Here is a 25,492-nt window from a genome sequence, read left to right on the forward strand (position 1 = left end):
TCATTAACTGTCTCATGGCAGATTACAAAAATCCATTATTAAGTGCATGTACAGCACACGTGAAATTTGCTTTTTTCAACCATTAACTGACAACGTAGCAAACAAAATGATTTGAGCAACATATCACAAGGAAAAGGGAAGGAGATAAACAAATTAAGATAAATGTTTCCCTCTAAGCTACAGTGAAAGCTTTCTGTTTAAGTGCTAACACAGATACACGAATACACACAACCAAGCCTGAAGGTAAGGCAGGTAAAAGTTCAACTAAGAAAAGTGAAACAGCAAAACTATCTACAAATAATCTCCTGTCTGGAAAAAACAAGTTCTGGTTATCTTGTGTATCTGCGACCATAGCTGCATCAAAACGGTTAAAATTATGATTTTTTTCTATTGATGTTTTGTGTTTGATAAGTGCATGAATGTAACAGGGTGATTAACTTACAAGGCGAGCAAAACAAACTCACTCACACATAGGTTAACTGACCCTGAAAACACGTTAACTTGGAGACAAAGATAATTATCGGTGCTGCATGAACTAGTTATTAAGGTGATTTAAGAAGAGTCTGTTGACACTATGCGTTGTGCAAAGCTATATTCATCTGATGCTGTCACAGCAACTGTTGCCAGTGAATGCGAGGACATGTTTGAATGGGTCAAAGCTGTTCAGGCATGTTTGATTTGAAATAACATGGAATCTCTTCAGAACCAGGATCACAGAACAGGAACTGAGATGTTTATCAAGTGCGGCTCCAACCCTTCCCAGACTAATCCTACGCTTAAAATGATTACATCAACACGAATAAAAGTGAACTCATGCTTTTAGAGTTACATGAAATGAAGAGGAAATTCACAAACATACACGCAAAATATTTACCTGTAACACCAAGGACTCTTTGTCCCCCTCTAGGCGGAGGAGTCTCTCTTGGTAGCTTTCATTGTTGGCACGAGGACACAAGTTCACCTGGACAACCACACAGAGCAGAAATATATATATATATATATGATTGTGCCTCTGTTGAAATATTTACATTTTGATTTATTATATCTTCAGTGTATTTGCTGACCTAATCAGTTCTAACGATACTGTAGTGTAGAGGTCTCAAACTAATTTTTGTCACGGGCCACATCACAGTTATGGCTTCACTCGGAGGGCCATTATGGCTGTGAACCCATATGAATGAATGTATGATTGCCTTGTATTATTACATAAACACAAATTGATGGATAACTAGTTCTGAAATCAGAAGCCAGTAAAAACTGTTCAACTACAGCATGACTCCATTTATTTTAAAAAGGGGATTGGTAACAAAAACTGCTTTCAATATCTCAATATTTGTAGACGTGAAGACAATTTGCAATTTTGGTATTTGCGCAATAAACACGAAGTCAATGCACATGATTTGGTTTTGCGGGCCACATAAAATGATATGGCGGGCCGGCTCTGACCCCCAAGTCACCAATCTCTCACCTGTGCTGTAATGAAACACTTTTGAAACAATTCTGAAACACAATTTTTAAATATCTTACAAAAACAGGGGAATATAAGCAATTTATAGTTAAAAATATTTTTCATTTTAGGTGACAAAATAAAATTAAAAATTCTATAGTCCAGCTATTATTACTAAGTGTGAAATTGCAAAGGTGAGAGGTATTCCTTCCATCCTCGGTTTAGTTAGTAAAATGGATGGATGGATGGATTAAAACTAAATGGATTAAAAACTACACCACTGATTTCCAAGAATATTTGTGGTAAGGTAAGGTAAGGTATGTATATGTATATGATATATAGCTTCTGCAGCCAAGTAATGCAGCTGTTTTGCCTCAATTACTTTAAGACTTTCAAGGTTTTTAAGAGATCATTGAACAATTTAAAAAATAAATAAACATTTAAAAAAATCAATTGATTCTTATGCCCAATTATGCGCTTATGATACAGGTTAGCAAAATTTGGGATATAAGAACAGCGTTAACCACGATGAATGACAAAAGCTGTCAGCAGCCGGGATTGGAGCAAAGTCCAAAATGATTTGGCTTCAGGACAAGAGTGCAAAATGTTCCACTGGGGATGAAATTGTATACAGATTGGGACTGATTGTCATGTGCCTTGTTTTAATGTTTTGTGTTTTATAATTGGAAGAAAGATTGTGCTATCACAAGTGTAATTTTGATGGATCTGGGTCACAAGGTGCGTGATTTATTTTTCTTTTAATGTCAAAGGCACAAATGTCTCGAGGGGGCTTAGTTTAGTGCCCCTTCAAAATTAATTCATAGTAGGTTTTCACTTATTCTATGAAAATGCGGTGCTATGACTTACTTTTTCTCACTTCATTTCTGAAGTGACCTTAACCAGACCTGTCACAAATAAGAATTTGCATCCAGTACTGCTGCGCTTAGTAATCAATTATTCTACTGCCAATTCTATCGGAATAATCAAGTATAAGGATAAAATATATTTTTGCTTGGTTAAGGAGCGATTATGTATACACAATAGAAAATGAGACAGTCTCTTAATAATGCCAACCAATTGGTTTCAATTTTATCCAACTGTGGTATCTCATTCGAAACATGAGGCGGCACTATGTCAAATATTACATCAAACAGAGGCGAAGAAAAGGACACGAATAATGTAGTTTCACGTTAAATAGATGCTAGCCGTGCTGATCGATTGGTAAATAAAGTGATTAAAAAAAGAAATACAGTGGAAGACTGATTCTTGCGAACACTACATTGACTAAACCACACTCTAATATAAAGGAAGCCCAGACAGCATATTGGCAGCCCTCCGTGTATTGGCGTGGTCGCACACAAAGCGAGCTGCTAATGCCGACGTAAACGAGCTCACGTGGCGAAAAGTAACATTTATATTGTATTCAGAAGTCCAATTTGCAGTAAAACCAAGACAAATTGCAATTCAAATGAATTTAATGTCTGCACACCTTAATGAGTTCACAATATACTTCATTTTAGTTTATATACAGACAGAGAACTTAAAAGTTGAAATTTAGAGATTATAGGTATCAGATATAATAATGAAGGCCACTAGAACACTGCTTTCTCTGAAAAACATTTTATGACCATTGCAGTTTACTGCTTGGCTCAAGTACTCCTCAAAAGTTGTTGGGAAATAGATTAGTATTTCTCGAACAACCAATTTCCAGTACGCAGTTGACAGGAGCACTTGTAAGAAAAAGGATGACGTGTTGTGTGATGTCATCCTTCATGGCTGCGCATCTTTTTTCATGTTGTTAAAAATGCATTAATAACCTAAGAAAAAAGTAAACATGTCGAGAATCAATCGTTGGATCGTTGCTGAGCTGGGCTCTCGTGTCGTATACTATAATGTATGATGGTAATAATTGCTGCCAAGTCTGCTATGTAATCAACCCCCAACTTTCTAGGCCCAGACCCTTGTAACCCAATTGAATTGAGTACTGGATTATAGAATCATCGTGAGTATCTCAGTCATATCCATCGCGTTGACCATCCACGAACAGGATTTGAGACACATCTTCAAACAACAAAAGATTAACTAAGCGACAGGCCCAGACCTTGTGTCCCCATCCTCCTTTAAAGTCTGCGTGGACCAGCTCGCTCCAGTTTTCACACAAATCTTCAATAGATCTCTGGAACTGTGCGAAGTACCATCCTGTTTCAAATGCTCCACCACCATCTCAGTCCCCAAGAAACCTGCAATCTCGGTTCTGAATGACTACAGGCCTGTCGCCCTGACATCTGTGGTCATGAAGACCCTTGAACGCCTCGTGCTGGACCACCTCAAGAGCGGCACAGATCCACTGCAGTTTGCCTACCGAGCAAACAGCTATGCAGATGATGCAGTCAACATGGGACTGCACTTCATCCTAGAACACCTCGACGATCCTTTTCGTGGACTTCAGCTCTCCGTTCAACACCATTATCCCCAAACTCCTCTCCTCCAAGCTTCTCTGGCTCAGTGTCTCGCCTGCCATCTGCCAGTGGATTTACAGTTTCCCGACGGGCAGGACACAGCAGGTGAGGCTGGGGGACAACACCTCCTCTACACGCACCACCAGCACCGGGGTGCCCCAAGGTTGTTTCCTCTCTCCACTGCTCTTCTCTCTCTATACAAACAACTGCACCTTAACGCACCCAGCTGTCAAACTCCTGAGGTTTGCAGACGACACCACATTCATCGGCCTCATCAAAGACAGTGACGAGTTGGCGTATCGACAGGAAGTGGAGCGGCTGGAGCTGTGGTGCGGCCGATACAACCAGGAGCTGAACACACTCAAGACTGTAGAGATGATCGTGGACCCAGCAGAGGATGTACTTCCTGTGGCTTCTGAGGAAGCACGGCCTGCCGCAAGAGCCCTTGAGGCAGTTCTACACAGCAGTCATCGAATCACTCCTGTGTTCTTCCATCACAGTGTAGTTTGGTGCTGCTACAAAAAAGGACAAACACCGAACGGACAATCAAAACTGCTGATTGTTGGTACCCTCCTACCATTAACTTCTTAAACAGTTAACTTACAATTCCATTGCAACATGCTGCCAATTTTTTGTCTTGAGTTTGTTGTCACATCTCTGTCGGGCCAATTATACATTACTCGTGCACTCACTGTAGTAGTCTCGCTATGCTGCACTGTTTGCATTTCTGTTGTTGACCAATACTGGCCACTCATGTGCGTGAGTATCATCTGCAACATCTGCACAATCGACAGTCTCCTAGATTATCGCACTACTAGTCACTTTAAACTGCATACATTTCTTGTAGTCTCGCCGCCCTTTGCACAATGGTCATTGTACCGGACTATTGTTCTATTAGTCATTTCAAACTGCTCTAATTGCTCGAGGACTCTGCATCTTTTTGCAGAATTGTAAAAAAAAAAAAAAAAAAAATTGGACCGGCATTACCACATTACTGGCAACCTTTTATTGCTCAGTGACTGTTTTTTTTTTTGTATGTCTTTATGTCTCAAAAGTTTTCTCTGTCAATTGACTGTCTGTTATCGTACTAGAGCGACTCCAACTACCGGAGACAAATTCCTTGTGTGTTTATGACATACTTGGCAAATAAAGATGATTCTGATATCCCTCAGATTTGTTTAACTGTGTGTTAGATATATTTTAGTAGTTATCATTTATTTGCTTAGCTTGCATTAGTATTTTGCATTAGTATTTTGCATTAGTAGTTTATTCATTATAATGTTTGGTGAGATAAATCCAACACTGTGCTTGTCCACTTTAGGCACGGAGCATAAGCCATCAAGTTTACCATAATCAATGTTGTACTTGCCACTGCTTCAGTTCAGAGGGCCACCAAATAAGTCTTAAAAATGCTCTGAATCAATTTATAATGACAAAAATAACCTGACATGAAATGTGACCAGCTTTAATAATAAACCACAAAAGCTAGTCATCAAACAATGTTATGCTAGAACTTGAAACAAATGTGACTCTCCAGCTACAAGGACACAGATTTTGTGTAAATATCTGTGATTAAATCCTGCAGTATCAGATGTTGCTTTGTATTGAGAATGTAGCAGGAATCAGCTGATGGACAATTTGACTAATCTGACAGCACGAGCCTTGTGATGCATCCCTGCAAATGCCCAGACTGGTCGGCAAAAGGAAATTATAGCAAAAAAAAGGCCCATTGACTGAAAATAGTCACAACAGAATTGCATCCAAGCTAGAAAAATAATAATTTCCTGCCCGAGAAACGTTCTTCCGCACGACACAATTTTCCTCTTCTGTTATCTTGTAAAAGTACTGATGCAGCATTATGTGCATTAAGTGAAGAGTAGTAGTGACAGACACCACACTAAAATGATAAAGTTCAGCTTAAACACTTACCTTTTTGAGCCAGGAGAAGTGCTTGTATACATCAATGGGAGTCTCCATGCTCCCAGCCCATATCTACCCTGTCTATCTCCTCGAGGATTTTATCTCAGCCGGTCAGAATGAGTGAGCCTGTGTGCATGTGTTTGTTTGTCTCTTTGTCCCTCCCTCTGGTGGATTGAGACCAAGCCTACTTCAAGTACTTCTTGACGTTAGCAGAAAGTACTGTCAAGTGTGAAAATGCATGACTACAATGTTGACAAAACTCCTCCCTCCCAGTGTTTTGGCCCCTTTTTTCTGCTGTTCGCTTAACTGCTTGAGTACAACTGACCACTTTTTGTCTACATTCTGTCTCCTTTTTCCTCACTTGGGTGCGCTTTTAACCCTTCAATCAACAAATACTCCTTTCTTGTTTTCTCTCCTTTCATGCTCTATTTTCTCAGCTCCCTTATCCCCCTGCCGCAGTTGTCTGTCTTATAGCCAAATGGCCAAGCCCAGAAAGAAGGGGTGGTCAAAACATTTTGCCTGTTTTGTCATCTGTTCGTGTCCATCTTGGCACAATTTCAGTTTCTCACACATATGAATGCATGCACACAGGCACGCACGCACACACACCTCTGCTAAATATGTTGTTGTGAGTCTCCTTGAGTCACATACTGTATAAGAGTGAGTAAAATGTTTCAGTCTTTAAACCCAAAAGTCTGTCTCTGCATGACAACAGAATTTAATTTCAGTTCTGCGCATGTCCTCTTGAACAATTCACAGTAACTGTGAGCTATTCATCTCATGACATCAACAAGGGAGGAGACCTGCATTTATAAATTCCGCCCGTAAAAGATCATGTGTAAAAGGACATGTTTTTTCCTTAACATCCATGTCAACAGTCGAAACACAACTTGGGACTGTGTTAAATTAAATTGCTGTTAATAGATCAAAAACACTTAATACATCAACAATGTTTGATGAAGGTCCAGATCTTTAAAATCAAAATCAAAATTATTAGATTAGAGTAGCCAATGATAGGGATTTGATTGATGTTGTGTAATGTGTGTAATGTATTGTAGTGCTATACAAGAGTATGGTAAAGTAACCCTGAACACTTAAGTAGCTTTATTTAGCAATAATAATTTAAAAAAATAATAATGCAATGCTGTATAGGCATTGAAAATAATCTGTGTCCCTGGTCACTGGCGATGGTTTTAACAAAAACAATTTGGCAATGACTTGTGTTTGACCACGCAACGAATATTGAGTGCAGTACAGCCATGATTAGCTACGTTGTTTTGGTGAATTTGTTCACAGCAGTAATTTGACTTACAAACCAGTAAATAGTAAGACAGCTACATTGAGCCAAATAATGAGAAAATCTATTAACATCTCTGCACAAAAATGTTTAACACTAGCAAAAGGGATTTACCATCAGAATAATAATGGCACCACTTTAAATGTCCCATATTTTACCAAACCGACTTTTTCTAGTATTTGGGATGTTATGTTGGCTCTGTGGTGCCTCAGTAAATGTGAAATATGAATTAAAATCAGCCACGCATTCCTGAGTTACAGATGTTTTTCTGTCGATAGGCCTGAAATCAGGTCATTTGAATTTCTCGACATCACCAGTGAAGATCTCCGCCTACCTCTCCACCCCCGAGCCACCACTGTCTACATAAACACGTGTCCTCTCACAAGTAGTGAGGTTTGGTAACCAATCACATGAAAGGGGGTGGTCTTAGCAAACTATGGACAAAGCGGATACAAAACTGGGTCAAACAGAAGTACAGTAGCTGTCAGAGGGGCCTTTTCTGGACACTAGTATAACAAAACCAAGGTGTTTTTTTAAAAATGAAATTGACACTTTTATACTAGGTCCATGTTAGAGAGTCACTCTATGGAGGTCTAAATAGCCACAATATGGAACCTTTAACTAACAAATGGACAAACAAACAGAAAAATGGCGCTGCAGTATTTTTCCAAGTTCAGTCTTGGCAGAGGCGTATGCTTTGTTGAGTGATATTGTCAATATAATGTAATGGCCATTATAACATTACTAAAACCCAAGTTTTGCACAGGACTGAGAAGCCTGTGATGCTTTGAGCAATTACAAGCAGTAGCCATCACAAATTCCTTCCTGTTGGCATGCCATCACAAGTTGGATGTCACAAAACTTCCTCAAAGTTAATCTAACTGAAATGCTGGTGATTGGGCCCAAAGAAAAAAAAAAAAACTCCCTTGTCATGCAGACCCCAACCTCACCATCAATAACTACATGATTATGCGTACCCTAGATGCTAAAACCCTAATCCATACATACGTTACTTCTAGATTTGACTACTGCAATGTCCTTGTTTCCAGCCTACCCCTATGCAACGCGAAGAAAAACTATAACTTGCACAAAATAGTGCTGCCAGAATACTCACTTGCACCAAAAAAAATTATCACATCACCCCTAACCCTAACTCCCTACATTGGCTTCTTATTCAGGCATGATAAGACTTCAAAGTCCTACAAATACCTTCATGGCCAAGCGCCCTCCTATCTCTCAGACCTAATTACCCCTTACTGTCTCCGCCGTCCCCTTCACTCACAAAATGCTAGCTACCTCAGTCTCTTAGCTGTTTATAAAAAACATTGGGATGCAGGGCGTTGTCTTATTGTGCTCCTTTCCTCTGAAATCAAGTTCCACCTAGTGTTAGAAATGCTCCTTCAATCCAGCTGTTTAAAACTAGACTCCAAACACATCTCTTTACAAAATATTTAAACTTTGAATCAGGGCCTCGGTAACGGGGCCCACTTCATTATTGCGGGTTCTGCCTGAAGTTTTAAATGCTGTATAACCACATACAAAAAGGCAATACAACAATACTCTCTGGCATATTTTCTTTGAACTCTGTGAAAAACAAGTTATAATAACAATATTCAATCATGATTTCTACTTTCTTTTCCCAGAAGGCGGCCCGTCCAAGGCAGGAGGTGCTTACACCCTACCATAAGCCCCAAGTTAGCCAGGGACCCCACACAGCCCGAGGGAAAGAGGGGCGACGACCACGGCGGAACGCCCCAGGGAGAGGGAAGAGGAGGACACAGGACCGGGACGCAGCAGCACGGCCCCCACCCGGAGACCAGGATGAGACTCCCGGAGTGGGGCCAGCGGGCACCTACCCGGCACCCAGGGATGGAGAGCAGCCCTCTCACCAGCATCCCCCAGGAGGGCAACACGGACACAACCAGACCCAAGAGAAGGAGGGGGAATTTTTTTATAGTCTGTTGGCTAAAGCCTTATAAAGATTGGATGTTCGCATTAATTAGTGACAGCGGTCGGTAATTAGCTGGATGAGTGGGGTCGTTGGATACGCTGGAGAGACTACCTCTCTTGGCTTGCCTGGGAACGCCTCGGGATCCCCTCGGAAGAGCTAGAGGCTGGGGAGAGGGATGTCTGGGCTTCCCTGCTGAGGCTGCTGCCCCCGCGACCCGACCTCAGATAAGCGGAAGACAATGGATGGATGGATGAGAAGAGCCCAGGGGTGACTTTGGAATTGCGAAACAGTTGACCGTCTAGACATAGTTTGTGCACGACCAGTGAGGCATGTTTTCCTTGTTGTCGGTAATTCTTTATTAGAGGGTACAAGAGTCCTGCTCGTGGACTTCTGCGTTCAACACCATCATCCCCAAACTTCTCTCATCCAGGCTTCTCCAGCTCAGCATCTCGCCTGCCATCTGCCAGTGGATTTACAGCTTCCTGACAGTTGGACACAGCAAGTGAGGCTGGGGGACACCACCTCATCTACACGCACCACCAGCACCGGGGCGCACCAAGGTTGTGTCCTCTCGCCGCTGTTCTTCTCTCTCTACACGAACGACTGCACCTCAACACACCTGGCTATCAAACTCCTGAAGTTTGCAGACGACACCACAGTCATCGCCCTCATCAAAGACGGTGACGAGTCTGCGTATCAACAGGAAGTGGAGCGGCTGGAGCTATGATGCGGCCGACACAACCTGGAGCTGAACACGCAAAGGTACAGATGATCGTTGACTTCAGGAGGCATCCTTCGCCACAGCTGCCCCTCACGCTGTCCACCTGCCCTGTGTCAACCGTCGAGACCTTCAAGTTCCTGGGAATTACAGTCTCTCAGGACCTGAAGTGGGAGATCAACATCAACTCCATCCTCAAAAAGGCCCAGGAGAGGATGTACTTCCTGCGGCTTCTGAGGAAGCACGGCCTGCCACAGGAACTGTTGAGGCAGTTCTACACAGCAGTCATCAAATCAGTACTGTGTTTTTCCATCACAGTCTGGTTTGGTGCAGCTTCAAAAAAGGACAAACTCAGACTGCAACGGACAATAAAAACTGCTGAAAAGATTGTCATTACCCCCCTACCCACCCTTGAGGACTTGCATGCTAAATCTTCTTGGACCCTCCACATCCTGGTCACCACCTCTCCCACCTCCTTCCCTCAGGTAGTCGCTACCGATCAAAGCAAACTAAAAAAAACAGACATTCCAACAGCTTCTTCCCTCTTGCCATTAACTTCTTAAACAGCTAAGCTACAATTCCATTGCAACAAGCTGCGAATTTTGTTTTGAGTTTTTTATCACATCTCTGTCGGGCCAATTATACATTACTCGTGCACTCACTTTAGTAGTCTTGCCACGCTGCACTATTTGTATATCTGTTGTTGACCAATACTGGCCACTCATGTGCCTGAGTAGCATCTGGGACATTGTCCCAGTTTATCGCACTACTAGTCACTTTAAACTGCACACATTTCCTGAAGTCTCTGTGCCCTTCGCACAATGGTCATTACACCGGACTATTGTTCTATTAGTCATTTAAAACTGCTTTAATTGCGAGAGGGCTCTGCACCTTTTTGGACATTGTCAAAAACATTTTAATTAAAAAATTGTGCCGGCATTACCCACATTACTGGTAACCTTTTATTGCTCAGTGACTGTGTTTTTTGTCTTTATGTCTCAAAAGTATTCTCTGTCAATTGACTGTCTGTTGTCGTACTAGAGCGGCTCCAAATACCCGAGACAAATTCCTTGTGTGTTTTTGACATACTTGGCAAATAAAGACGATTCTGATTCTGATATATTAAAATCGCCACCAATGATAATTGTTGAATTAGCTGACAAACTGGTCAGATGTGAAAAAAAGTGTGTGAATAAAAGCTGGATCAGCAATATTAGGGGTGTTTACATTAACTAATGTGTGTGATTTGTTAAATATAGTTGAATGTACAACTATGTATTGGCCTTCTGGGTCAATTATTGTGATATTTAGCATAAAAGTAGTCAATGATGAATTAGTATTGAGACTCCTCTTTGTCTGCTGTTATAGCTCGGCTAAAAGGTCTGACTGAAATTTAAATCGGAAAGGTAATGTGTAGGTAAAGGTTTGTGTGTCCCAATGATCCGAGGAGCTAAGTTGTCCGGGGCTTCACACCCCTGGTAGGGTCACCTCATGGCAAACAGGTCCTAGGGGAGTGACCAGACAAAGCACGGCTCCAAAAACCCCAATGACGAACAAAATATATGGGTCTAGGCTTCCCTTGCCCGGACGAGGGTCACCCTCTGGAGCCAGGCCTGGAGGTGGGGCTCGAAGGCGAGCGCCTGGTGGCCGGGCCTGCACCCATGGGGCCCGGCCGGGCACAGCCCGAAAGGGTAACGTGGGTCCCCCTTCCGAAGGGCCTTGGCGATCCGATCCCCGGCTACAGAAGCTGGCTCTAGGGACGTGGGATGTCACCTCTCTGGCAGGGAAGGAGCCCGAGCTGGTGTTTGAGGTTGAAAAGTTCAGACGAGATATATTCGGGCTCGCCTCTACACACGGCTTGGGCTCTGGTACCAATCCTCTTTGAAAGGGGTTGGACTCATTTCCACTCTGGAGTTGCCCAGGGTGAGAGGCGCTGAGCAGGTGTGGGTATACTTATTGCCCCCTGGCTCAGCGCCTGTACGTTGGGGTTCACCCCGGTGGACAAGAGGGTAGCCTCCCTCCACCTTCGGGTGGTGGGATGGGTCCTGACTGTTATTTGTACAGCAGTTCAGAGTACCCACCCTTTTTGGAGTCCATAGAGGGTTGCTGGAGAGCGCTCCCGCTGGGGACTCCATCGCTCTGCTGGGGGACTTCAATGCTCACGTGGGCAATGACAGTGAGACCTGGAAGGGCGTGATTGGGAGGAATAGCCCCCCCCGCCCCGATCACAACCTGAGTGGTGTTCTGTTATTGGACTTCTGTGCTCACCACGGATTGTCCATAACGAACACCATGTTCAAGCATAAGGGTGTACACACGTGCACTTGGCACCAGGACACCCTCGGTCACCGTTCGATGATTTACTTTGTGGTCGTGTCATCGGACTTGTGGCCGCATGTCTCGGACACTCGGGTGAAGAGAGGGGCAGAGCTGTCAACTGATCACCACCTGGTGGTGAGTTGGCTCCGATGGTGGGGGAAGAGGCCGGTCCGACGTGGCAGGCCCAAACATATTGTGAGGGTCTGCTGGGAACGTCTGGCAGAATCTCCTGTCAGAAGGAATTTCAACTCCCACCTCCAGCAGAACTTCACCCACGCCCTGGGTAAGGCGGAGGATATTGAGTCCGAGTGGACCATGTTCCGCACCTCTATTGCCGAGGCGGCCGACCGGAGCTGTGGCCGTAAGGTAGTGGGTGCCTGTCGTGGCGGCAATCCCCGAACCCGTTGGTGGACACCAGCGGTGAGGGATGCCGTCAAGCTGAAGAAAGTGTCCTATCAGGCCTTTTGGACTGTGGAACTCCTGAGGCAGCTGATGGGTACCGGCTGGCCAAGCGGAATGTGGCTTTGGTGGTCGCTGAAGCAAAAACCCGGCCGTGGGACGGGTTCGGTGACGCCTTGGAGAACGACTTCCGGACAGCTTCGAGGAAATTCTGGTCCAGCATCCGGCGTCTCAGGAAGGGGAAGTAGTGCACCATCAACACTGTGTATAGTGGGGATAGGGCGCTGCTGACCTCGACTCGGGACGTTGTGAGTCGGTGGGGAGAATACTTCGAAGACCTCCTCAATTCCACCGACACGCCTTCCCATGAGGAAGCAGAGTCTGGGGTATCTGAGTATTAAAAAGCTCCTCGGTGGAAAGGCCCTGGGGGTAGATGAGATTCGCCCAGAGTTCATCAAGGCTCTGGGTGTTGTAGGGCTGTCCTGGTTGACACGCCTCTGCAACATTGCGTGGACATCGGGGATAGTGCCTCTGGATTGGCAGACTGGGGTGGTGGTCCCCCTTTTTAAGAACAAGGGTGTGTTCCAACTACATGGGGATCACGCTACTCAGCCTCCTTGGTAAGGTCTATTCAGGGGTGCTGGAGAGGAGGGTCCGTCTGGAAGTTGAATCTCAGATTCAGGAGGAGCAGTGTGGTTTTCGTCCTGGCCGTGGAACAGTGGACCAGCTCTTCACCCTCGGCAGGGTCTTCGACGGGGAATGGGAGTTCGGCCAACCAGTCTACATGTGTTTTGTGGACTTAGAGAAGGCGTTCGACCGTGTCACTCGTGGAGTCCTGTGGGCAGTGTTTCAGAAGTATGGGGTACCGAACCACCTGATACGGGCTGTTCGGTCCCTGTACGAACGGTGTCAGAGTTTGGTACGCATTGCCGGCAGTCACTCGGACTCATTTCCAGTGAGGGTTGGACTCCACCAAGGCTGCCCTTTGTCACCGATTCTGTTCATAACTTTTATGGACAGAATTTCTAGGCGCAGCCGAGGCGTAGAGGGGATCCGGTTTGGTAGCCTCAGTATTGCATCTCTGCTTTTTGCAGATGATGTGGTTCTGTTGGCTTCATCAGGCCGTGATCTACAACTCTCACTGGAGAGGTTCGCAGCAGAGTGTCAAGCGGCTGGGATGAGAATCAACACCTCTAAATCTGAGACCATGGTCCTTAGTCGGAAAAGGGTGGAGTACCCTCCCCAGGTCAGGGATGAGATCCTTCCCCAAGTGGAGGAGTTCAAATATCTTGGGGTCTTGTTCACAAGTGAGGGAAGAATGGAACAGGAGATCGACAGGCGGATCGGTTCAGCGTCTGCAGTGATGCAGACTTTGTATCGGTCTGTTGTGGTGAAGAAGGAGCTAAGCCGAAAGGCGAAGCTCTCAATTTTCCGGTCAATATCCGTTCCTACCCTCACCTATGGTCACGAGCTGTGGGTCGTGACCGAAAGAACAAGATCTCGGATAAAAGCGGCCGAAATTAGTTTCCTCCACAGGGTGTCCAGGCTCTCCCTGAGAGATAAGGTGAGAAGCTCTGTCATCCGGGAGGGGCTCAGAGAAGAGCCTCTGCTCCCCCGCATTGAGAGGAGCCAGATGAGGTGGCTCAGGCATCTGTTTAGATGCCTCCTGGACGCCTCCCTGGGGATAACCCAGGATACGCTGGAGAGACTACATCTCTCGGCTTGCGTGGGAACGCCTCGGGATTCCCTCGGAAGAGCTAGAGGAAGTGGCTGGGGAGAGGGATGTCTGGGCTTCCTTGCTGAGGCTGCTGCCCCCGCGACCCGACCTCAGATAAGCGGAAGACAATGGATGGATGGATGAGAAGAGCCCAGGGGTGACTTTGGAATTGCGAAACAGTTGACCGTCTAGATATAGTTTGTGCACGACCAGTGAGGAGTGTTTTCCTTGTTGCCGGTAATTCTTTATTAGAGGGTACAAGAGTTTGCATCGCTCGCTGATTTCACGTGGAAACTGGTCATTCATCCCAAACGGTGTACCCTTCAGCTCCCGTCCTTTTGACTTTACAAAGAATTTCTGCTGGAATTTGGTGATAATTGGACGGGGATGATTCCCTGCTCGCTGCCCTCCTAGTCTGTGCACTCGGTGGAAGGTGATGTTACAGAGTGTCTCCTTACTTGAGCCTCTGGATTATCCGGTGTACTCTCGGAAATGCCGGAAAAGATGAGGTTGTCCCGCATGCTTCTTTGATTTTTTTTTGTTTACTTACTTACGTTGTCATCGCTTTCATGGCTGACTGAAGTTCGGCATTGTCTTCTTTTAGCTCTCTGACTTCTTGGTGCGTGAATTCCAAGGTGGTTTTGAGCTCCTTAATCTCCTGGTGTAATAGATCGAGAAGTGATAGCTTCTTGTCAATGGAGGAGAGGACTTGAATATGGGCGTCGGGTGGGCTGAGTAGCAGATCTTCAGTGCTAGTAGACGAGTTAGCCTTCAGTCTTTTCAGCGGCTTGGTCCAGTCATCATGGTGTGATCCGCTATCTTGCATGACGCAGCGATCGAAAGATCCGTGGATGAAATCTTAGAGTGGCTCCATGATGGTATTTTGGCATCATCAGGGATTGGAAAAAAGTAATCAATAATAATAATAATAATCAATCCCGCAATAAAAGGAAAAAAAGTGGATGAGGAGAAAATGGAATCTCGGAATTGCTCATCTGATTTTGCAGCATATCTACCAAAATTTCGTCTGGGAAATGTCGCTGTCTCTCGCTGTGTCAGAGCAAGTCGCATCCCGCCCTCCCCTTTTCTAACATTCCATACAACAAAATAAGTAAATTATTTATGAGTATTGCTGTAATCGGATCGGACCGACATCGGTACAGGCCAAAACTCAAGGCTGCAATATCAGTACCGGATCGAAAGTGAAAAAGTTGGATCAGGACATTCCTAAGGTATTGTATACAGTGCGAAAGTAAACATTGGATGGGAAGTGCACAGAAATATACTGTATGATTTGACGAGGTCTTTTTCAGAAAAACCTGTGGAAAAACATACAGAAATTATTAAAGTCTACTGAGAAGGACTCAGCCAGCAAGAAAAAGAGAGTTTTTTTTTTGTTCCACCTGTACCGTGACCCTTCCTGCAATACTGTGAGTCTTACTGCAATACCGTAAGCTTTCTCATGATATTGCAATAATTATTGTACTGTGAGATTAAAACCGTGATAAAACCGAACCGTGAGCTACACCTATCGTCAGATCCCTTGTTAATACCAGTCAGACGATACAGGGGTGAGTGGAATTGTAGAAGTTAAAATTAGACGGTAATACTACCACAATTATGCTATACAATAATGAATACACAACAGATAAGTTTCAGGAACTCAGCAAGGTTTTCATTGTAACGCTTCGGTATTCTCATGCCGAGTCAAGTTGTGAAGCTTTCATCGCCCAAAATATTGTTTTTATATTATTTTATTATTATTATACTAACAAAAGAAGGGCGGCACGGTGGACGACTGGTTAGAGCGTCAGCCTCACAGTTCTGAGGACCCGGTTTCAATCCCCGGCCCCGCCTGTGTGGAGTTTGCATGTTCTCCCCGTGCCTGTGTGGGTTTTCTTTGGAAACTCCGGTTTCCTCCCACATCCCAAAAACATCCATTAATTGGAGACTCTAAATTGCCCATAGGTGTGACTGTGAGTGGGAATGGTTGTTTGTTTGTATGTGCCCTGCGATTGGCTGGCAACCAGTTCAGGGTGTACCCCGCCTCCTGCCCGATGACAGCTGGGATAGGCTCCAGCACGCCCTAGTGAAGAGAAGCGGCTCAGAAAATGGATGGATGGATAACAAAAGAAGGTATGAAAGAGTGAACGTTGTTGTCAGTATGCCAGATCATTATATTTTTATTATTTGTGTCCAGCTAAATGAATTTAACATCAACAAGTAATAGCATATATCCAGGGTGCCCAAACTACAGCCCAGTGCCCATTCATGGCTCGCTGTCCATTTTTTAGTGGCCAGCGGCTTACTGAGAATTAGACGGCCTGCAATGCTATTTAAAAAAACTGACTACTACAAATAAATTGGTTACGTATAGAGCTTAGATATGCAAAGATCCGCAGAAATTATTTACAATGAAAATAGTCGCAAGATTTCCTCTCTTAAAAGGTGCATAAACATATTTGCCTTTCAGAAGCAAAAATATGCAGGCCCAGATCTGTTCTAGTGGGATATAATAGCACGGGCCAGCCTAAAATCCTGTGATGCTGTGAAGTAGCGGATTTCCCAACATAACTGTCGTATAGAAACAATGTACATGGTGTTGCAAAAGTCATCATATACTTCCATGTTTCAATTTAGTTTTAGGTACTGTATCATCCAAACAGACATGAGGCCATCAGCATTTGCTAGCTTATAGTATAAGTTGTAGTTTTTGTCCATTTGTCATTCCTATGCCAATGGCTCACCAGTTTACATTGGAACAGCGTTGCAAAATTGCCGCCTTGCAAGATGTTTTTGTGTCCCCGACTGCAGTTCAGCACCGAAGCATCTGCTGAGTCAAGTTTTTGTTAATGTCGACTTCTCTAGGAGTTCAGTCTTTTCAAAAGTGCTGGTAGAAGCAGGCCTTCCACTGCATGGTTTGTCAAGAATAGATTCTGTTTTGAGAAACTTGCCATGGATAGCGTAAATTGTACTACGCGTTGGAGCAGTGTGACAGCCATAAAGCTTCTCAAACTGGTGCTGAACTGCAGTTGAAAACTTCTTGACAGACAGGTATTTTACAATGTTGCTCCAATGTAAATTGTGAGCCATGGGCAAGAGAATGATATCCATATAAAAAGTGCCAACCCTAAGCTGTCAAATGCTGATGGCCTCATCTTTGTCCGAATGATACCTGAAACGAAATAGACAAAAAGAAAGTGTCAAGTGACTTTTGAGTCACCCTGTATAATTGCTTGATAGATATGTTTAAACGTGTTTAGTGAAATAAAGTCTCATTTTTTTCAAAGTGGCCTATGTATTCTTTGATTTTCTGTTTGAGGTTATGCAAAATTTAAAAAGCTGCTTAACTACATTAATTATACACCTTTCCCTTTCAGTCAACTACAATAACTTAAACATCCTGCCTACAAACTTCCTTCTGTGAGGAACAGCAGCCTCTGCAGGACAACAAGACAAGAGCTGATAACATTTTCATGTCTATACACCAGAAAAAAACTAATGAAAGTTAATTCAACGCAAAATTCAAACAAACAGAAGGGGGACAGGGAAATACAGTAGCGTGTTTAAAAAAACAAAACAAAAAAAGAACAGCCTGATAGAGGCCACACAGGAAAACCAGTTGTTAGAGCAATAGGGGCAGGAAGTTGGTAAAAGTCTACTTCCTTGGGGCCTCTTTAAGCATATATATATATATATATATATATATATATATATATATATATATATATATATATATATATATATATATATATATATATATATATATATATATATATATATATATATATATATATATATATATATATATATATATATATATATATATATATATATATATATATATATATATATATATATATATATATATATATATATATATATATATATATATATATATATATATATATATATATATATATATATATATATATATATATATATATATATATATATATATATATATATATATATATATATATATATATATATATATATATATATATATATATATATATATATATATATATATATATATATATATATATATATATATATATATATATATATATATATATATATATATATATATATATATATATATATATATATATATATATATATATATATATATATATATAACATCGGGCAGGAGGCGGGGTACACCCTGAACTGGTTGCCAGCCAATCGCAGGGCACACATAAACAAACAACCATTCACACCTACGGGCCATTTAGAGTCTTCAATCAAACTACCATGCATGTTTTTGGGAAGTGGAAGGCCCAGGGAGAACATGGAGAGAGAGAGAGAGAGAGAGATGTGTATATATATATATGTGTGTGTGTGTGTGTGTGTGTATATATATATATATATATATATATATAGTAGCAGTAATGATTGTTGAAGAAAGAAAGCAAATCACCATACTCTTTAATTAAACAGTAACTAATCATTACACTTTATAATATAAATATTCAATTATTGGGAACACACAAAAGTCAAATGTTTCATGACAACAAAGAAAATAGGTGCAGAGCAACACACAGGCACACTTTAATCACGTAACCTTCCATGGGTGTACTGTGCATATATTCAATTTTAAGACATTTTGAGTTTGGTGATAATGCATACCTTTCTTGATACATTATATATTTTTTGAATCATAGCACAGCAAGTACATGGGCTACAGTAAATTGTGCAAAGGTTGACTAATTAGGGCAAGCAGTATTGAAAATGGATAGGTGGATCGCTAAAGTTTGAGCCCAGACACCCTGCAGAGGAAACTCATTTTGGCCGCTTGTATCCGCGATCTTGTTCTTCTGGTCACAACCCAGAGGTCGTGACCATAGGTGATGGTAGGAACGTAGCTCAACCGGTAAATAGGGGGCTTTGTCTTTCAGCTCAGCTCCCTCTTTTGTGGTGATTAGCACCCTGAGCCTCCTCTGGAGAGCATGGACAGCACTCTGTTCCTCTCTCTCCCTTCCTCTCGAGCACTGATCACCTCCTCGCTTGCGCACCTGATTTCCATTAGCACTCACACAGCCTGGACTTAACCCTGACAGTCCCAGTGTTGCAGGGCCAGAGTATTCCCGCATCACTGTGGTACACTGGCCGACTCATCACTTAAGTATTGCGTACTGAAGAAGGTTATTTAACTTCCGGTGCTCGTATTTACCCTCGTGTCTTCTCCTCCTTCTCCAGTGCCTTCCAGTGTCTCCCGAAACACCAGCCGCCTCCACCACATTGCCAAGCTCACTTACCTGCTCACTCGTCAGCCTCCTGCACTCTCCTGCTCCCACGGACCACCCTCAGGCCTTCGGATTCCGGACTACGCACAGTTGACATTAAAACCCCTTCCCAGGACTTCTTCTGTTTCAGTTTGCTTTTGGGTCCAATTTAACACCTTTGGCTTCAAACCATAACATCTTTACCACAACAGACCAATACAGAATGGACTGACTGATTGATTGATTTTTAATTCATGAGATAAAAAATAGCAGATTACTAAGGAACAAAAAGAATGCAGAACAAACAGAACTCCAGGGGCTGAAAATAAATAGCCTTTCGGTAGCACAGTAGCAAAATTCCTCACCTCCCTCTGACCATCCAGTTGACCCTGTCTAACCGGACTGCAATTGACTGACTCTGGACTGTGAAAACACTAAATGAGTGATTGCTAGATAATTCACGTGGCTTGTTCCTTGACTCATCACTTTTACTTCCAACTGCACTTTATTCAGAAGTAAATGTATGTAAAAGTAACATGAAAACATACTTTAGGTTAAAAAAAAAAAAAAAAAAAACACAACATGTTGAATGAACAGATTAATCCAGAGTAGAAAATAGGTTGTGGTTACTTGTTAACACCAGCTGACTTTATTTCTCAAAGACCATCTTCATGCAAAATATCCAAATTGACTACTTATGCAAGTCATGCGTCACTAGAGGTGGTTTGTCCCATGTGAAACTGAACAAAACTCCTATTCACAGAGATATCCAGACAAGCTTGTAATCCAGATATGTAAAAATTACTCAAAATCATGGTTGTAGATGATCAGAATGTATGTACTATATAGGTGCTTTTTTCAACCGTATTTTTTTGTCCTGAGGCATAAGCACACAATTCAACAACACAAGATGATCAGCTACTGATTTTTCCTCATTGCACACTTGATCCATACAGTACTCTTTGCCCAGCCACCAATTCAAAGGCTAAAATCTTTAAATAACATTAACATGAATGATCGCCCATTCTTACAGTTTCCTCCCACATTCCAAAAAATGCATTGGTAGGTTAACTGAATGTGAGTGCGAAGGGTTGTTTGTTTATATGTGCCCAGCGATTCATTGGCGACCAGTTCAGGGTGTACCCCACCTATCCCCCAGAGTCAGCTGGGGTAGACTCCAGCTCACCGATGACCCGAGTGAGGATAAGCAGTTCAGAAAATGGATGGATGGATTTATACAACCCCAATTCCAATGAAGTTGGGATGTTGTGTTAAACATAAATAAAAACACAATACAGTGATTTGCAAATCATGTGCAACCTATATTTAATTGAATACACTACAAAGACAAGATATTTAATGTTCAAACTGATAAACTTGATTGTTTTTAGCCAATAATCATTAACTTAGAATTTTATGGCTGCAACAAAAAAGCTGGGACAGGTGGCAAAAAAGACTGAGAAAGTTGAGGAATGCTCATCAAACACCTGTTTGGAACATCCCACAGGTGAACAGGCTAATTGGGAACAGGTGGGTGCCATGATTGGGTAGAAAAGGAGCTTCCCTGAATTGGTCAGTCATTCACAAGCAAAGATGCAAATTTGTTTGTTTTGTTTTTTGCACGTGTGTGTCTTTAAAGAGCTGCTGCCCGCTTTGGACACCCCTGACATAAGGAATGATGATAGTTAAGAAGGAGGTGACATTCAAGTACACAATGTACTCACATCTCCACTCTGGAGCCAGTCTTTGAGAACCTTTGCTGTTTCTGTGGGCAACTGTTCTCTGAGGCGCACTCTGACTTTCTGGTTTTCCTGGAGCTCCAAAGCAAGCTTGAGGTCCACAGCTAACTGGATGACCTGCATTGGCCTGGAGCTGATGGCAGAACTAAGGTCATACACGCCATTCGTGAGCTCCAGCGCTGCTGCTTTTGAACCTGAAGATGTATGCGGTAAAGAAGAAGAGGAGTAAAAACATTCAATACCGGAATACCACTGAAATAAATATTCTATTCAGTGTAGAACAGCCCAACTGATAAGTTTATTCTCTGATCAACACAATATTTGCAGTACAAAAATAACTAAACATGACTTGTGTGAATCCATTAAGATATTACGACGGGCGCTTAACTTGGGGTCACTATTGCACAAACACAATGGAACCTCGATAGCACATACTAATAGCGGCGGAAGTTTGTCAGATATAACTGATTGTCCGTTACATTGAAGCACTTTTTTTTCGAGGCCCTTTGCACCCAACTTACTGTACAGTACAAAATTATTGTTTTGTAGTTTTTTTGTGGCCTAAAAAACTCAGTAAAGTACAAAATTACTGTAAATATATTTAGAAAAAAGCTTGAAAATGTTTGAAAGGTTCATATTTTATCTAAACTTACCACGCCGGTTGCTTGGTCATGGTGACATTGTTGATGTACAGTACTCGTCATAGGCGAGTTGCTTTCATAAGTAAGGAATAAAGTGTGCTTCCTAGTTCAAAATCCGTTGCCAAAGGCGAACGGCTTGACAAAATAAAACTGTAACTGTACCAAAAATAGCATGTAGTCCAAAGACTTGTTTTGTATTCCTCAGCGTTAACACCGCAGCCATGCCGCTCTCTCTCTGCCAGTGCTCTACGTACAATAGACAATAGATATAACCATCACCACATGGCCGCCACGTCAAAGCCCCGCATTCAACATGGCCGCCACGTAGGCACGCCTTTTGGAATTGGATCTAGTCATATTGTATATCTGTGACCTGGAAATACGTCAGTCCCATTCTCTCCCTGCACTGCGCCACAGCGCCAAGAAACCACACTGGACATCTCTGGAACTGACAGACTTGGTCAAGACCATTTTAAGGGACAAATGGAAACTATTTTTGGACACACTGTTCAGTCCCGACGGTCTGTTTTATCTGACATCCATTATATCAAGGTCCGTTTTATTTAGGTTCCACTGTAGACGACTGGCCCTGGGTGCTGGGAACCCACACAAAGCCACTGCATGAAAGTCTGAACAAGATTGATTGGTAAATTTGTGGTTGGTCCAGTTCTTAAACTAAACGTCATGAAATATATCAAAAGTATACAGTCAGAGAAAATTATGTTCTGCGACTGCTAAATTAGCTTACAGTTTCCTTTTATGGACTGTAAACATTAATCCCATAGTTAAACCTTGCTGATGACAGTTGCACAGGTCATAGCAACATTTTACAGATGTACATGCAGTATGCAGGCATCATGTACTTACTCACAGTTTGAATGATAATATTGAAAAAACAATAAATACAATAACTTAAACAATACATCTTTATCAGAAAATTAAACTGATGTTTTTATCACCAATGAGATTTAAGATCTACAACATGGCATGACAACATTTTCCACAAACACCAAATGAGAAAAAGATGGTATGGCTTAGTAGTTCCATACCTGCAATAATGTCATCCATCTGCTCCAGAGCTGCCTCAAGCATGTGACTAGCCTCAGTTTCCATGATAATGGTGGGCAGCATTAGACCTCAGATATGCGTCTGCAGAAGAAACAACATTTTTAAAGTTATTTTAGCAAATAATTTTCTCCAAAATTTCTTCAATGGTTGAAACTAGAAGTAGAAAATGACCCCTTTAAACACTGCAAGGCAAGTTGCTACATTGATTAACCTAAGCAATTTGTTTAGCAGGCAATACGTTGTTTGGCATAACTATGGCTGGAGTTACCACTTAAAAAAACAACTCCGTGGTCATAGAAAATAATGGAGGATGGTCAAATTATTGCCCTGCAAGAAAATTACTAGACTTTACACCGATTTGAATATTTTTACCCACCCTTTTTCATACATGCTGTTTATTCAGAGTGGTTGAAGTAAGCTATGTAATTTAGTTTCACGAGCAACTGGCTTCACTTCCATACACTAGTAAATCATTTCCCATCATTCTGTCATGGTCTGCCACTTCTCTCATCTCCTCCTTTAAGGCTCCCATCTTGTCGTACTGTCATCCCAACTTAGAGAGACATGATAATGAAGGACTGAAAGACTGAAGGGAGGATGTGATGTAATCTTGCTTTGGGGAAATCAAGCCCCCTACAGATCATCCAAATGCTCATCAACATTTGTAACAACTCACTGTGACAGCCCACACTGACAATCTGCACACAGACAGTAACATGCTGCCATTACAAATTTGACCCCATCATTTTTGGGGGGTTCAAATTCACTACTAATTTGTGAACTGCTGCAGATGGTGGCACTAACCATATTAGTATTAATTTACCAGACCATCATAGCTTTATTGAAACCTTAGAGTGATGGTCCAATTTAGACAGACTTGAACAACACCACTGTGACAAAAGATGACCTTGACAGGACAACAATCCAACTACTTGTGCACACAAGTGGGGTGTGGATGTGTTTGTGTTACAACAATGCATGCAAACAAGAAAATCAAGTCTTTCACACAATTATGCTTGCGGTTGCTTCTGCGATTGTGACTTGAACAGACGTCTATGTGCTGATACATGACTCGCCAGTTAAAAACAGAGCTGACAGACGCTTGTGATCAACAATGCTGTCTATTGTTTGCCATATTACACAATCCATAAAATACTTGTGTTTGTTTTGTGTTTGAGCTACAGAAAGACAGAAATGTGTGTTAAGTGTGAATGGTACAGTATTTGTTCACTGAGGAGTCAGACAAACGAACAAACAAATTTGTGAATGTGGTTGTGCGTGATTGTATGTACATAGGAATCAACGTAGATGATGGGGTGGAATGGCATGTTCACCTTCGAAACAATACAAATTGTCATAAGATAAAATAATAATAATAATAATGATAATAATGGCGGTACGGTGCCAACTGGTTAGCACATCTGCCTCACCGTTCTGAGGACTGGGGTTCAAATCCCGGCCCCGTCTGTGTGGAGTTTGCATGTTCTCCCCGTGCCTGCGTGGATACCGTTATACTAGAGAGGCTCCAACTAGCGGAGACAAATTCCTAGCTTGTCATGGAGCATACTTGGCCAATAAATCAATTTCAATAATCGATTAATCGTTTCGAGACCTTTAACTTAAAATTGTCCAAATCCTTAGAATTTCAGCCTCCCAACAGTAAATATTCTCAGATTTCTGTATGCCTCCAAAAAAACAGACTATCTTCATGTTTAATCAAAATAAGACATTTGAAAACATCTGCTTTTACTTTGGAAAAAAATTAACATTTTTGAGTATTTTCTGACATGTTATGGAATCATAATCAATTTATATTTGTGGATTTTCTGCAGTGTCAATTTGAAATAAGGTCCTGTTCATGATTGAAGGGATGGAAATTAACATTTTTTTTTTTTATCAGATTCATGGATTAATTGAAAAAAATAATCAACTGATTAATCAGTTATTAAAATAATAATTTGCAGCCCTAGATGGCTGTATGAATAGTTTGTGTGTTTGTGGTACAGAAAGACAGAAATAGTTGTGAGTGGTATTTGTGTGTGTAACATGATCACTGAGGTGAACTGTGAGATTTTTCATTTTTCCCTAAAGCCGAGAAGCCATTGAAATGCTTTCACCAAGTCATCCATTGGCAAAATTGGAGCTCATGTGTGCTATTGTTATATTTTATGTCACCTTTTTGCAATGTATAGGCTATATGATAATAAATGTGACTATAAAAATTAGGCCTTACTCTATAACTGCTACTGTCAAATGTTTCTACTTTTACTAATTTATTTCTTTCACCAAACTATCAGTCTTCATTCACATTAATAATGCAGAAAAAAATTATTCTATGCTGTTGTAAAGGTTTTCACAAAGGTAAAGAAGAATGCTCACATTTTTACAAGGTTATTGTCTTGTTAACGCACCCTAAGACAGCAACGCAATACCAACACTGCAGGTTAAAGATTTTCTAAAACTTCGAATGAGGTGTTCCAATTTATTACAACAGATTCTGTATGATTAAGGAGCACACACATTCCGGCCTCGCCTGTGTGGAGTTTGCATGTTCTCCCCGTGCCTGAGTGGGTTTTCTCCGGGTACTCC

General features: G+C 42.1%; 1 protein-coding gene across 13 annotated transcripts in view; it reads right to left on the bottom strand.

Annotated features, from left to right (window-relative positions):
* ppfibp2b (PPFIA binding protein 2b) overlaps window positions 1–25,492 on the bottom strand; it is a 93,298-nt gene that overhangs the window by 50,710 nt on the left and 17,096 nt on the right. For 11 of the 13 annotated variants that reach the window (XM_061677253.1, XM_061677251.1, XM_061677246.1 and 8 more), the window contains 3 exons: window positions 22,885–22,984; window positions 21,180–21,388; window positions 875–961 (listed from right to left, as the gene is read on the bottom strand). In XM_061677253.1, coding sequence (XP_061533237.1) covers window positions 875–961; window positions 21,180–21,388; window positions 22,885–22,966 — 378 coding nt within the window. In that variant the 5' untranslated portion in view covers window positions 22,967–22,984. Of the gene's footprint in view, window positions 1–874; window positions 962–5,835; window positions 5,949–21,179; window positions 21,389–22,884; window positions 22,985–25,492 lie in introns of those variants that run through there. The other 2 variants (XM_061677252.1, XM_061677255.1) reach the window with 2 other exon arrangements.

This window comes from Phycodurus eques, chromosome 5 (genome assembly GCF_024500275.1).
Source record: "Phycodurus eques isolate BA_2022a chromosome 5, UOR_Pequ_1.1, whole genome shotgun sequence".
NCBI classification, from domain to species: domain Eukaryota; kingdom Metazoa; phylum Chordata; class Actinopteri; order Syngnathiformes; family Syngnathidae; genus Phycodurus; species Phycodurus eques.